General features: G+C 41.9%; 2 protein-coding genes across 4 annotated transcripts in view; both read right to left on the reverse strand.

Moving 5' to 3' along the window:
- Window positions 1–11,449, reverse strand: part of MYRFL (myelin regulatory factor like) — a gene marked incomplete at its 5' end in the record, with an annotated part of 44,916 nt that extends 33,467 nt beyond the window's left edge. Inside the window, 4 exons of the mRNA XM_082752126.1 lie at window positions 587–845; window positions 940–1,007; window positions 4,821–4,911; window positions 11,404–11,449. Of these exons, the coding sequence (XP_082608252.1) occupies window positions 587–845; window positions 940–1,007; window positions 4,821–4,911; window positions 11,404–11,449 (464 nt within the window). The remainder of the gene's footprint in view (window positions 1–586; window positions 846–939; window positions 1,008–4,820; window positions 4,912–11,403) is intronic.
- Window positions 11,450–14,688: 3,239 nt separating this feature from the next.
- The window catches only part of RAB3IP (RAB3A interacting protein), a 29,183-nt gene continuing 28,800 nt past the window's right edge, over window positions 14,689–15,071 (reverse strand). For all 3 annotated transcript variants that reach the window (XM_082751429.1, XM_082751430.1, XM_082751428.1), the window contains one exon: window positions 14,689–15,065. In XM_082751429.1, the coding sequence (XP_082607555.1) occupies window positions 14,983–15,065 (83 nt within the window). In that variant the 3' untranslated portion in view covers window positions 14,689–14,982. The remainder of the gene's footprint in view (window positions 15,066–15,071) is intronic.

A 15,071-nucleotide genomic window follows, 5' to 3' on the forward strand; every position in this document is an offset into this window, starting at 1 on the left:
GAGACAGAGAATTTGCAAGCCCAGAACTAACACTGATGAATTTGGATTATCTCCCAACAACCAGGGAGGTCCCCCTCTGATATGCATTGGTCAATTCATTCTTACTAGATGTCATGGTTGGATGCTTGCACTACCCAATGTATTTTAATTAAGCATCTGGAACATGTTGGTGGATAAATATGGCAGATGGTATATGAATACCATTTCACTTGCTTACATTGATAAGACAATTTTTTTCTCTCATGTCAAAACACTTTCAAGACCCTCACGGACAAATCCCTGTGGAAAGTATTGCAAAACACCTAAATATTTTTATAATCCAGTTACTAACTACTTGTTGATCCCTCTTTAGCCTCGTAACTTTCTTAAAATTGAAGTCCATTCCCACACATTGTAATGCTAATTTAAATCAAGATGTTTAAAGAACCCTCAAACAGAAGCGTATCAAACATGTCTACACACTGCCACCCCGTGGAAAATCCTGCACCCACAGGGATTTTACACCAGCCTTTAACCACGTCTTCTATCAGCTCCATTTTTTTTTCTGTATCTGTCTCATCCCTTGCATAAAGGTTTTATCATTTACCTGGAAATCTGAGGTACATTTGGTTGGAAGTATGAATAATTGAAACCCAAAGAGCTGGAGGATGTAGAATTATTCCATGGAGGCACGGTGTTATCTTTCTTCAGACAGGAGCCTTGGGGAATGCTGCCAGGATGCCCACTGGCGTTAGGGTCAGGAAAAGTCTCCAGGAACCTGCAGGGGAGCTTGCTGGGTGCCACAGCCGATGGACATGGGAGCGGAGGCTGCTGCCCACTTGGCCACGAAGCATCATTCCAGATGGCTGAAAGAGGCAGACAGACAAGAAAGGAAGTAGAAAGAAAAGGAGCTGGAGACCTTCCCGCTAGCTTAGGAGAGGCAGAATTCACGTCACCTACTCTTGAGCTGTGGTGGAGAGCATGCTTCCGACCCAGAGTCTGGTGGGGAGTCTGGCAACTGGCTTTGCCTGGGGATGAAAAATAAATGTTAATTTTTACTGGGAGAAAACATTCAGGATGACCACAAGAGAATGCTAAAAGCAGTTGGAGGGGGACCACCAAGCTACATGGAGCTCGCAACAGCTCCATTCTCTCTACACCACATTTCAAAGAGCTGTAGCATCTTCAGCTGCTAACTGCAGACAATTCTTAAGGGAACAGTTTGGCCACAGCACTCACAACCACTACCAGATCTTAGGCCATATCACAGCACCTCACACACCCAAGAGAGGAGGGAAGCAGGGGCTGCCCCAAAGGGTGGGAAAGGCATTTGTCTGATTTGAAACAAGAGCTTTGTACAAGCTCAGCCAAAAAGATCCAGAAGCTTAACATAGGGTTTTCATGGGTGACAATCTACTCTCCCTCTTCTCAACCCTACACAAATTTTCTAGTTCCATTTAAAAAACAATGAGGGGGGACACAACAGGGACGACAGAGTAATTAATATCTTTTATGTCTAAATCACAAAAGAAAAGGTCCATCCCAGCAGCCCTCAGACAGGAAAGCTTAAAATATATATATAAATATACATATCCTCACTGAAGATGGGCTATTCAGGCATAAAAACAACAATGTGGAATGGTTGTTTATCACCTGGAAGACTACATAAATAAATAAATAAATAAATAAATAAATAAATAAATTTTAAAAGTGCACTGGAAAAAACAGGCAGGGTTTGGGTAGCAGGGGCTGCAGGCTGCACTGAGGGGAGGCAAGCACGAGCTGCCGGGTGCTGGTCCTGGCAAACTTCAGCCAGTTCTGTTTGACTTCAGCCAGTTGCAGCTGGTTCCAGCCAGTTTGAGACAGTCCCAGCCAGTTTCAGCTGGTTCCAACTGGCCATGGGCTGCCCCTCACCTGCTGGAGCCAGCACCTCAGCAGTCAGCAGCGCCCGCGTCCCACAGCAGCACGGGCGGGCGAGCGGCCATGCAGCTGAGGCAGCGAGTGCCCTGTGGGGCAAGGCTGTGACCCCCTGGAGCAGGGACGTGCCAAGGGGATAGCAGGGTCATGAGTGACCCATGGCAGAGTCAGGAAAAACAGAAAAGGGTGAAGAGTGTCAAGGAGGAGCCATTACACCCCACTACCCCACCACAGGCCTCCCGTCACCTCACAGGAGGCAAGGAGGGGACTGGAGAGCAAGAAGGAGGCAGAAGTGCTCAGCTGAAACTGAGCCTCAGGAAGTCTGTGTGGAGGAAGTATATTTAATTGCTTATGTTCTCTTTATCTCAGTAGCCGAGTCAGTGATCAAAAGTTTGTGCTAATTGGTAACAAATTTATGAAATGAGGCTCTTCTAACAAAGAGTGCTCACAAAACGTGGACCCGTGCAGCACCACATGAAGCACTGCCACCCAGCAGCTTCCACGTCACCCGCCGTGAAAACGCCCGCTGAGTAACACTGTGCTGTGCCAAAGGCAGGCAGGGCTGGGCTGCTTTCCTCTGTGTACAGCTACACAAGCAAGAAGCTCGTCTCCCAGTTCATGTTACACGAAGCAGGAAGCTGGGTCCTCTCAGGTTTTTATGCTGACAGCCAGCACTGTTGCACAGAAGTAACTCACTCAGCTCCCTAGTGTCAGGCAAGGTCTCTGCATGGCACAGCACCTTCAGACCCCCAGTGGGAGCACGGCAGGGAGCAGGTGCACAGACAAAAAGAGGTGGAAAGGTAGTTATGTTCTGAAAATCAGTAGCAGAGCCAGGGCGCTGGAGGCATGACAGAAGAATCCTGGCTGGGAACCCAGAAATTACATGTGATCCACAGCCACCTCCTTGCCAAACCCCATAGCCAAGCAGGAAAGATTTCTCTTTTAACAGCCCTGCTGGGAGAGGTCATTATGAAAACACAACAACATAAGTATGCTTTTGCCTATCTCCGATTTTTAAAGTGTTCCTTTTTTTTTTTTTCCTTTTTTTGTTGTTGTTGTTACTCAAAGACATAAATCTCTGTAAACAAGAACTGCTTTCTTTCTGAAAAACTTCAGTAACACTGATCTGTACAAGAACACATTTGTCTATGCTATTTTACTGTGTACCTTCCTCCTGATTTTCACATGGAAAGTGAACGCTTGCTTGTCTGCAGTTGATACTGGGAGCTTTGCTCTCAGTTTATGACTCAACTCATGTCCAACAGCTCAGCGCATCCCCATGTTTGGGGTTTGAAAAAAGTTTCTTGATTATTTAGTCTTTAGCCCATATGCTTGATTATGTTCTAGTATATATTTATAGTATTTATTGCAGTATATACTCTGTTTTGCTTTTACACTTTTAGAATTTCTCCTATCAGACAATGTAAAGGAATACTGCCTTAGAGAGAGGTGGAACTAGAGCATAATTTAAGCTAAGCCAAGTCCTTCATGAGTAGTTCACAGGAACAAGCAGGTGTTCCCACACTACATAGCAAAACCGCTTCATTGCATTGAAAATGGGAAGAGCATAAGTCACCAGCAGACTGCTACAGCAAGGCTGTGCTCCTGGTTTTAGTCAGCTGAGGGCACAGGGCTGTCACATCTCATAACTATTTTATTTCAAAATTTTCAGTTCTATATGATTGTGTTTTCAAAGTAGTTTAAATGAGAGAAAATCCTATGCCAACTCTCGGCCACTCAAAGGACATATAAGAGTTCCTCAGCTGCATTGGGGATGATCGAGGTTCAGAAATTGGCTCCTAACCCTTTCAAGCATTCCTATAAATTGTAGGCTCAAACACTGCTTTGAAGCACTTTTAAACAGATGATGTTATTGTGTTTTCTCATGCTTAGCACTGCAGCTATAATGTCCATGTAATGTACCTAAGCTACATGATACCAGATATGTACATATATATTAATGCTATATGTTTTTGTGTATGAAGGCAACAGTTGCACTTTAAAGTTGTCTTAAAGGAGTTTGATAATCTGTTTAATTTGATACATGTTTAGTCATGATAAGAACAAAGGTTATGAGTATTTATATACAGCAGCTTCTTCATTCTTCTGTTATGAGTGTGGCCAGCGAGAAAATAAAGTTATTATTCATGATTTAGAGCAGGTAGAAGCCTAGTTAGCCCACTGTAAGTAAATATGTGCAATGCCAAGTATGTACAGAGTGAAAGGTCCTGTGAGCCATTTAATTACTGTAAAAACATCCACTTTTGCTTTGCTCTTGGCAAGTGTCAGCCCATTAATCATATTTTACATTTAACAATCATATGACAGTTGTCTAGATGAAAGATTTGGGTTTGAAGTCTTGATAGACCTGCATTGCATAACTTTCCACCCTTAACCATGACCCTTCGTATTATGTAGCCTTTGTAACTCTGAAAACAAGTCTCAGAAAAGATTAATGGACAGCTTCTTTGTTCTGAGGGAATCATTAGGATGAAAAGAGTAGACCTGTTCCCCTCAGACATGGAGGTTTACATTAGTCTCTCAATTTATTATACATTAATCTCATTTACATCATTTATTCTGAACGTTAACACTAAAGCAGCACTTGGTTATATTAAAAAATAACAGCTTTGCATTTAAGGCCATAATTAGTATAACAGTTGTGAATTATCCCAGACATCATCATATCCATTCGGCTGAACTATAAAACCACCATATTCTGTTACTATCTGCAATTTATATTTCCAGCGCTTACGCAGTTTCAACTAAAAACACCACACCACAGTCCTATGGAAATAAGCACACCACAGTCCTATGGAAATTAAGAGATTTCAGGTCTGACTGTTGCATTCAGATTTTATGAATGTGCTACGGAAAAAAAAAAAAAAAAAAAAAAAAAAAAAAATTGCTGCTCTAATACTTACAAAGTTCCAAACTCTAAGTCACTACTGATGAATTCTTCCAGCATTCTTGTATCCACCATGGGGTTCTCCAAGGCTCTGTGGACATCTTGCCCTATAATTAAAGATGTCAAGAAGACGGATTCTGAGATTGAAATTTGTACAGTCATCAGTACTTTAGACTAAGTAATTCTGCCCACTGACCACACAAGGAAAACCAAATCAGTCCTGTCCTAGCAGAGGTGCACATCTCATGTGTGATATATGGGTTACCCTTTTGTTTAGAAATATAGTCACTCTGAGGAGAAAAGATGACAGGAAACGCAGAGCAAAAGAGAGCATACAGGTGAGGATGGAGATGATGGAGCAGCACCAGGAAAACACCAGTTTGTAGTTGTCATTAAGGCTTAACTGAATTATCACAGCAAGAGGATGAGGGGCTCCCATCTGCAACTGGAAAAAAAAATGGGTTCTGAAGATAACTTCATATGCTTTTATGTTGGGATCAAAACAGATGATTGAGTCAAAGCTCAGATGTCTCACAGAGATCCACTTTCTGCATGGGTACTGCAGTGAGTTTCTAATAGTTTCAAACTATTCTAAAATAATTTAAAAATTCATTGTCCTCAACATAGATTAAGGAAGCAGAAATAAAGCTTTAGAAATGTTAAAGGAATTGATGGGTTTTTATTATTTACCTAGAAAAACAAACAAATAAACAAAACAAACAAAAAAAAACAACCCAATAACATGTTAAATGTGTTAATGAGCAGAAAGGTTCAGTACTTTGTCCTTTGCTGCTTAGTTACTGAAGGCTATAAACAGATTTTATGATTATAAAGTCTGTGGAATTCATGAGTTCTTTCCTAGCAAGTCAAGCAAGTCAGACGGAACTCCCCTTAAAGAAAAGAAAAACAAACAAAACTACTGCGCAGGCTCCCCAGCTTTCCAGCAAGCCTTCTATAAACACAGGTGTGTCCAGTCAGAAAGCAAGCAAGATAAGGGAGTTTAAGTTACTGCTTGCTCCAGTCAGCCACTGGAGCTGGATGGTCCTATCTCACTACTACACAGGATAAAGTGGAGTAGCCTGTAAATCGACAGCTGCGTGTCTCAGCCCCAAGTGGCTGACACCAAAATCATAGAAGTCCTAAGGTTTCTTCTCTTTTTTTCTGTTATCTCTGTCTCATGTGCTTCTTTCCTGATCCAGTGTTTAGACACTGCTTAACTGCAAGCAGCATCTGATACCCGCTTTGACCACCTTGCACAGCAATTCCCCTGTGTGTGTGTGTGTGTCTTACTACATAAATTCAAGTTGCTAACAAATGTTTCTAAAATAGCGTTGTGAGCACAGGGGAATCTAGGTTTGCTTATTGGTACTACAGGCTGAATTCTAGCTGCCGTTCACCGTGAGATTGTAACTTGCAGGTGTGCTGGTAGGTTTTTACATCCAAACCTACCAGCATTGTATACAAAGTTGTTCTCCACACCTCAGAGAGGAGCAGATTCAATAGGCGTAGCAGACTTACTTGCCTCAGCAACATTGTAATATGGTAAGTCTTAAAGTAGTAGCAAACAAAGCACTTTGCAAAACCAGCTTGAAAGTACACAGGGGTCCGGCTTTCTTCAACAACCTCCCTAAAACTTGACCTCCTGTTCGAGTAGCCTGGCCCTCATGCATAATGAAACAGTCCTGTTACTAACATGTTTTTTCCTGTTCCACAAAACCAAGAATTGCTTTATTTTAACCAAGATCAGAAACAAACTCTTTTGAAGTGCAGCTCTGAAACAAAATCAGACAGGGTCTTTGATACAAGCATCCCACACTCCAGAGATTAGCCCTTTTGCTTAGTGACAACAAGAGCAATATGCACCATTCCCTCTTAACCTCTACCTTTTGCACTAACAGTTAAATGGGTAGGAGGAGAAGGAAGGAATAAGTAACTCTGTGCTGGGGGAGGAAGGAAGCACACCAGGAAGACAGCCCACCGCCAAGGAATTTCATGATGCTGATGTACAGAAGAGCCACACTACATTTGGCTGCACTGTAGAACTTAACCTTTTTTTTTTCTTTCTTTCTGCATGTACTTTCTTTTTCTGTGCCAGCCAGTGCTTGCACTGGCATGTTTCAGCAGAGGAGGAGCTGCTGGACCATATGCAAATGTATTTAAAACACTGGCATCCATTTAACAGGCTTTGAAACATGGTAGACACTTGAAAGATATGGGCGTGGGGAAGATAAAGCACACTGACACTTTGACTGGGAGTTTATTTACTGTTCTTGTTGCTCCCTGGTAGTGTGCAAGCCAGTTACCCAAAGCCACTACGAGGGCAGAGAGCTGTGTGTATACATGGATAAGCTCTGCTGAGAGGCCCCTGTGAACATTCAGCTTCCTGCACCAAACCGCATGCCTGGCTCAGTGCTGCCAGGGGACGTGCAGCATCAGCAGCCCTTATCAGCATGCACACAAGGATCTCTGCTCCCAGGCCACACTCCACAGCGCAGTCTGCCCAGCCATCCTCTGGGAAGCATCCACACTGGGTGACTCGTGTCATTGTGCAGAGGACTGCCAGCTCCTCCAGGAACCAGCAGAAATAAGCTGGAGCCAGTGAGGGGCAAGGGGAAATGCAAAGGCAAGGCAATATGGTCACCGGGGCTTCACACAGGGCTGCTCACAGAACAGACTGCAGTCATAGGCAGCATAGGACTGTATTTTGACCATTTCTCCATCAAATATCAGACAGATATTCTGTTGCTCTGTTTCTTTTGATCTGAAGTCCCAAACTTCTCTTCCAGCACTGCCTTCTGTTTCCCTGTCCATTCCCTGCTAGCCTGCCCCTATTTCCAGCCACTTGCACCCCAGAGTAGGCTGATCTCTGTCCTTCCTCGCTGTCTGACAGTGACTAGGTTCATACATCTCTTTTTGGCAGACACCTCCTTTCCTCCAGCCAGGAGGCTCCAGTCACAGTTTCCCCTGTACGCTCCTGAAGCCAACAGCTGCAGTCTCAATCCCTCAATCTCCTGCCTCGGTTAATTCTCTCAGCACTTCCTCGCAGAGCCTTACTGCATTTAAATCAGTTGCCTCCTTTTCACTAGTATCTAACGCAAAGTGAAGGATGGGGGCACAGAACCAGAAACTCCTTGCGGTTCTTTTTATGTCCTTCCTGGAGTCGCTGTTCCAGAGAAAGTCACACACAGGTCTGAATTTGGCACGAAGCATAGCCGCCGCTTTCCAGATGAATACTAAACTGATCATTACTTGACATTAAAAAAGATATGCCAGGAAGTTTCTAGCCAACTCCAGCTATTTGTTGTAAGATTTGTGTCAAAACCTCAGCTATTCCGTCAGGGGACAATCCTTAAATACAGCTGGAGATGTATAAGTGGCTCATAAAACACGATCAATGCTAAGTATTACTTGCCTTCTGAAGGACAAATTCATAAAGCTTGTTACAAAGCCTTGCACCTTGAAGGAGATGTTTTCTTGGAATCAATAACTAATATTCATCTGGAGATACTGTACCACTAAAACACTTTATGGGCCACTATAAAAGCTCAGTGAAAAGTCCAGCTGAGCTTCATTAAGTTAAGTCTTGCAATAAGGTAAGTCTTACTCAGGGGGCTGATAATTCCTTAACTTCCTTCATGCTAAAAGGATCCCAAGTATTGCTCACTATTTAAATTACTGAGGATCATCCTGTTCATTTTGACTGGAACAGACTGGAGTCATTGATAGAAGATGCTCAGCCATCAGGGCAAAGGACACGGACCTCGGGCACATGGCAGCAATGAGTAGAAAAGGGTTAAGGGCAAAACAGCTTCTTTCTGATGGCACTGCAACCCGTGGGGATATTCCACAGACCACAGTTATTCAATGGCAGGAAGATCTGCAACACTCCAACAGGTAAGAAGTGAGCTTGTGTCATGTTAGGTGGCTTTTCCCCCAAATACCAACATTTTCCAGAGAAACAGAAATCTCGCAGTGAGTCCTTTTAAGTTGTCAAGTTATCTTTTATTCCTGTTTCAATCTTTCATCCTTAAAATTGTAGGAGAGGCCTTTGGTTTTTTAAGTGTTTCATGTTTAATGGCAGGTTTGTTCTGTGGCTTAATTCAGATAGATTCAGTGTTATCCATGCAGGAGCATGAGTACAAAGAGAGGTGGTGATTCCACTGTTAGGAGACTTCTTCACAGAGGGCACTGAGGCCAAACACACATCTCAGACACCTGAACGTAGCTTCTAACAGCAGCAAAACAGGAGAAGGCTGAATTTAACAGCGCAACTACTTTGGCCTTCATTCTGTGTCTCAACCTATTGGTAACATCAGCAAGAATAGATTGCTCGGCTACAGATGGACAGGCAAAAAAACTGGGGAGCTCTGGCCTCCCTTTGACAAATGGGAAGTTACTGATTCAAAACTCTAAATATTTTAATAATAAAACTATTTATTTCAAGAGAAATCAAAGATCAAGTGTCTAGTGTGAGAGGAATGAAACAAGACAGAAAACTTTCAGAACAGCCACACCACAAGAGAAAAGCCATTTTCTTGAATGAGAAAAAGCCAGGGTCAAATCCCAGCTAGAGTCACATCTAATCTAAGGTCTATTGATTATTGAAAATAGTGATTCACAGGAAAACAATCATTACATTATCTCATTTTCCTTGAAAACTTCTTCAGGCTGTCCTTCTCAATACTGCAAATGCAAGTTGATCTTATAATGAGTGTCAGAACATATATGCACTGTTAGGAACTAAAGCAACAGGGGAAGTGGGATTCTTTTTTGCTCATGAATTTCAAATAATCCTGCAAAACATTTTAAATGTGCTTAGTTGCCAGCTGATCCATTTGGAAGCCAAAGCTGAAGCACTGATGAATCAGAGACTTCCTTTAGCGGCAGCATTTGAAACTTGATATTGCAAGACTCAGCTGTTTTGTAGCCTTGAAAGACAATGTTCCAGCTGCTATGACTAATCTCAGAGGCCACTAAATCAGACTTAGCAGTTTATTGCTCTTGTCTCATTTGGAAGCATTCTAAAGCCAAACCACCAGCCGTACTGCTAAGTTGGAAAGAAGCAGTCAAAGCAGGCCTTACTTTCAGCAGAGTGAAAAAGAAAAGACTTCAAGCCATTCTTTAAATAAGCCTGCTCCCTTTTCAAATTTACCTGCGGCTTAACAGCAAGAGGTGTATAGCTACCTACATACTGAAAGCGAGAGTGATTAGCTTCTGTAGCCTTGCCATACATCTAGTGTCAGTGTCCAGACAGCGAAACAAATGTCATCCCCTCATGTCGCATCACCTTTGCAGACCTTTGTCATATTCTAGTTCTACACAGCAGAACCACACGATATTACTAAAGGAACATGACTTTCCAAAATGTTTCATTTTTTCCATGATTAAATTGAATTGACAGGGCTTCTCTCCCCCCCACCCGCCCGTACAGATGTTCTACCTAACTATCTTCTAAAGAGAGTTAAATTAGTCATTCTATAATCACAATTAGTACAATTACAATTAGTAATTCTAGCTAAAGAGCTCGCACAGCTAAAACCCCTGAAATACTTTCTACCATCATAGTATCATCACAGAAGTCAACCAAGCCCAGCCCACACTTCCCAGAAAGCCATTTCCCTAGGAACTTCTTAAAAAGTTTCTTCATTTCCTAGACTGAAATCGAAATCAAAAGTTAGAAAGTTAGAGCTGCCACCTTTCACCTAGTGCTAGCCAAAAGAAAAAAATAAAATAAAATAAATTCTGGCAAAGAATGTTGAATGTTTTAGTCAAATAGAAAGGGTAGTTATAGTTAAGACCTGTAACAGATGATGAATACCTGTACAGGTCATAGAAGGAAATAAAAATATAGAAAGAGAAGCTTGGATTTGGAAAGTTAATATTTAAAAAAAAAAAAGAAAAAAAGAAAAAAAAAAAGGCAAAGTGAAAATTGAAGAAAAAAAAAAGATTTAGATAGTGAAAAATACGTAAGCCTTTTAACAGCTATTTTGAGTAATGTTATGGCAGGACCTGCGATGCAGTTTTATTAAGGAATGTGATAGAAAGCAAATTTTGTGGTAAGAGAGGCAAGACTGATGGGTGCTGCCTGAGTGTCAAATGACTTTGGGAAAAAGGCATAAGGATAGATCCCAGACAACCAAACAAAAATACTGGCTTTTAATTTCTCAGATCCAATTACAATCAAATAGTTTCAGAGGAATTTTGAGTGGAAAGAAAACCCTCAGCAACCTGACTTGATGAGGTAGAGTAGGGAGGGAGCTCCCCAGCTTCATGAAAATCACTAGGGCTGCAGAAGGGATAAGTGGCGAGGAGACCTCGGCCACTTCCTGGTTTTCTTCCTGACAGTTCCCAGCACCGCACCACAGGATCCACCTTTCCTTGCTATTCTCCCCAAAATACCAAGAAAAACACACTGCAGTGCATCTACACCACTTGTACTGTTTCTTTTTGGTGTTGCATTAAATGATACTTTTGTATAAATAGAGCTTCTGTTTCGGGGCTTTTGTTCTTCGTCTTGTCTTCAATCAATCCCAAACAGTTGCTGTATATTTGCTGCCACAACAAATTGTTAAGACAATCCCTTAAAACTACACTCTTACCTTCAAAGAACTGCTGCAGGGCTTCATTTTCTCCCACCACATCCATGACAAGCCAGGAGAAGCGTTTTGCTTTCCTGCTGCCCGAAGAGTCCGGCTGAGCAAAACGCGCTGTTTCTCTTCCAGGTGATCACGAATGCACGAAGGAGCACATCGTGCTTTTGTCAGAGGTTTCAGCTGACTTCATCCCGGCTACTCTCATTCCTTCCTAACTAGCATCTGGGATATGTTTAAACCCTGCTACATGTAAAGAAACATTTGGTAGGACTTTTGAGGCAAGGTGAAGGCGATGTGCTTTCCTCAGTTTAGTATGCTTAGTGTTCTCATATTAGGGACCTTTGGTCCCAGTCCTAATCACAATCACACATGCGCAAAAAATGTGGCAATAAAAATTACTTGTCTTGTCTCTGTACTTTCACACAGGTGATGCAATTACAAGCATTGGTGAAAGACCAAGCGCTCCGATAGCTGTAAGTGCAGGGCCATCGGTGGTTTCACCATACGCACCATCCCATCTAAGCAGCTGAGTGCCAGGCTATCCAACTGCTCTAAAAAAAAACGTTGTCTGGCAGCACAGTTGCCTTATAGAGAAGCAGACCTTTTACATTATTAAATTACAGATGAAGTTGTTTGTCCCAGGTAGCTTTGAAAAGCCTATGGGAAGGCTACACATTCAACTAACGTATTTAAGGCCAGCAGCAAACTTTCACTTTCTCTCACTTGGCCTTTGCATACCGAAGATTGCCCCTGTTGTGTCATCCATAAGCAAAGAGGAAAAAAAATATTCAGGTATTTTGAGTAGGGATCTGTAGGAGACATTTGGTTATAAACAAAAGCTTCAATGAAGTCAAGAAACATGGAATAAGGCCATTTTCTAAAGTAGTCTCATTCACCAGGCAAGTAACTGTTGTGCAGTTGTTACAAACCCAGACACTCATAGTGGCATGGGTTTCTCATGATAGACAGCTTATATTAAAGATATAGAAAATAATTTAGGGAACAAGATGTGAAAACAGAAGCAAACTAATTCAGTATTTACAATACATCAATGCAATCAAGCCAAACAACCATTACGACCTAAGCGGTACATCTTTGTAGTCCCTAGTACAAGAAAATAGCCTCTTGTATAATAAATTTTAGATACATTTTGTCTTGATGCTATCATGTATAGAAAAAAATCTTTGACTTGTTTGCTTAAATGAGCAACATTTGTAAAGGATTATTAAGTCAGAATAACAGCAGCTACAAACTATCATTTAACTACTATTAGATAATCCTGGAAACAGTTTGATATCTTTATGTAAACGAAGTATTAGCAATCATTTAGGAAGCATTTCTGAGTCAACAAATACAATTTGTTTTCTAAGACTGAATAAAACCAGGTTCCTTAGCTTAACCAACCTAAGAAACAACCTGTTCCTAACAGCTGAGGCTAGAATTCTTCCATGTTTCTACAGCAGGAACCAGTAGTAGTATCTACCCAGTGATAGGAGATTGACAAAAAATATTTAAGACTGAAATTGCCTGAGCTGGACATAGTCAATTACTAGCAAAAGATTTGGGCGGTTGTTTGTTTTAATCTTGATATGGAAATGCCTGGTTGATGCTAACACTAGCAAAGCATTTTCAGGCACTTATCTGTGCACACAACACAAATATGGTATTAAATTTTGCTCTTCATTCTATTTATTTTTTTTAAAAGGGTGAGGACAACACATTCCAGTAACAAAGTGATGAAAAAAAATGTTATTTTTGCTTGGCATCAAACAGAAGAAATCTGTAACCTTTAAGATGAGATGCTTCTTTTTAGAGAACTTCCATAAGCTTCCATTTTATGTTTTTGCCCCTTTACCGGCCACTGCTTTAACTGCATAAATGGTTATCATGATCAAGACCCAGTGTTTTTCCAAAAGGGCTTTTATATAACAAGTCTACCTGTTATGGGTTTACGTGGCAAGGTTTTTTGGCAGGATGGAGGGGTGACCTCAGTGAGAAAAGTCCAGCAGCTGCCCCATGTTAGATAAGGGCCAGTTTCAGCCAGCTCCAAAGGGCCCTGCCTCTGCCCAGAGCCAAGCCACTGAGTGACTTTGGTTGAGCCTCTGTAAGAAAGGAAAAACTTTTTCCTCAAGAAAAGTGTACAACAGCAGCTGGAGTGAGGATTAAGAAAAAGTGAAGCAGCCCTGCAGCCCCCAAGGTCAGTGCAGCAGGAGGGCAGGAGGTGCTGCAGGCAGGCAGCAGCAGTTCCCCTGCGGGTTGTGCAGGGAGAGGCCCCTGGTGGAGCAGGCTGTCCCCCTGCAGCCCATGGGTCCCACACGGAGCAGATCTCCACGCTGCAGCCCCCCCATGGGTGGAGGAGCCCCCGGTGGAGCAGGTGGATGTGGCCTGGAGGAGGCTGCGGCCCATGCAGGAGCCCCCGCAGGAGCAGGCCCCAGGCTGGAGCTGCAGCCCTTGGAGAGGAGCCCCCGTAGGAGCAGGGGTCTGGGGGGGGAGCTGCCATCTGTGGAGGACCCGTGCTGGAGCAGTTTGCTCCTGGGGAATGGACCCCATGATACGGAGCCATGTGGGAGCAATTCTTGAAGAGCTGCTGCCTGTGGGCAGCCCCTGCATGAGCGTGACAACCAAGGAGCAGCAAAGTGCTATGGACTGACCACAACTAATGTTACATGTAAATTACTAACAACATGTTAAAGAAACTCGTGGAATAGATGTTTTGGAGATGTAAAGACAGCTATGGAAAATTGATGTATAAAACAGGGAAATTTCAAAAAGTAGAAAAATCATTTAAAATAAATAAATAAATAAATAAATAAATAAATAAATAAAAACCTCTAATGAAAGCAAATTAGAGGTGAAGAAAAGTTTTTAGTAGTCAGATAGGAGCCAGGTCAGATTTCTAACTTGTCTAAGTAGGAGCCAAAGAAGGACCAAGGAAACTTCATTGTTCCTTGATGAAAAGCATCCTACTTTAGTGAGAGAGGACAGCCCAGTTTATTATGCTGCTGACTCTTCACAGTACACAATTCTCTCCTATTGGTTTAAAAACAAAAAATATAGGAAAGCAGCACTTACAAATGCTCCTAATTGTAATACCAAGTTCTCCTAATCATCTGTTAACTGTATTGTCATACATACATATAGAAGATACATACATGCATCTAAACACTACATTGAGGAAAATACCAGACATTCACGCCTTCATCATAAAATAACCTCAGTGTCACAGTTTGGAATTACTTAGCTTTCCAGGGAGGTTCACAACATTGTGCATCACAAAGAACAGACAACCGATTCTGCTTCAGACTAACATTTATTTAATCAGAAGTTTTGTTTTTTAATGTAAATTACAATCACTAATACACCTGCAAGTGCTTACCACATTTGTTCAACTAGATATTATTATGTACGCATATACAGCATAGGTCAGTTTAAAACAATCACAGTACTTCTTAGTGCAATCTGCAAAAGGAGAAAGATCTTGGACCCACTTTGTGGAAATAAATATCAAGTGACAAAAAAAAGATTCCGAAATTTTAGAGTTATGTATATTAAATGAAGTTCATGCACGCGCAAGAGTAAAAAGATTTAGAGTTCTTCCTTGTAGTAGCCAAGTTTTGCTAGTGACATCTCTCTTCTCAGCTGCATAACTTCCCAGAACATCTGATCCACTGAAA

This window comes from Aythya marila (genome assembly GCF_965140915.1).
Source record: "Aythya marila genome assembly, chromosome: 1".
In the NCBI taxonomy this organism is placed as follows: Eukaryota; Metazoa; Chordata; class Aves; order Anseriformes; family Anatidae; genus Aythya; species Aythya marila.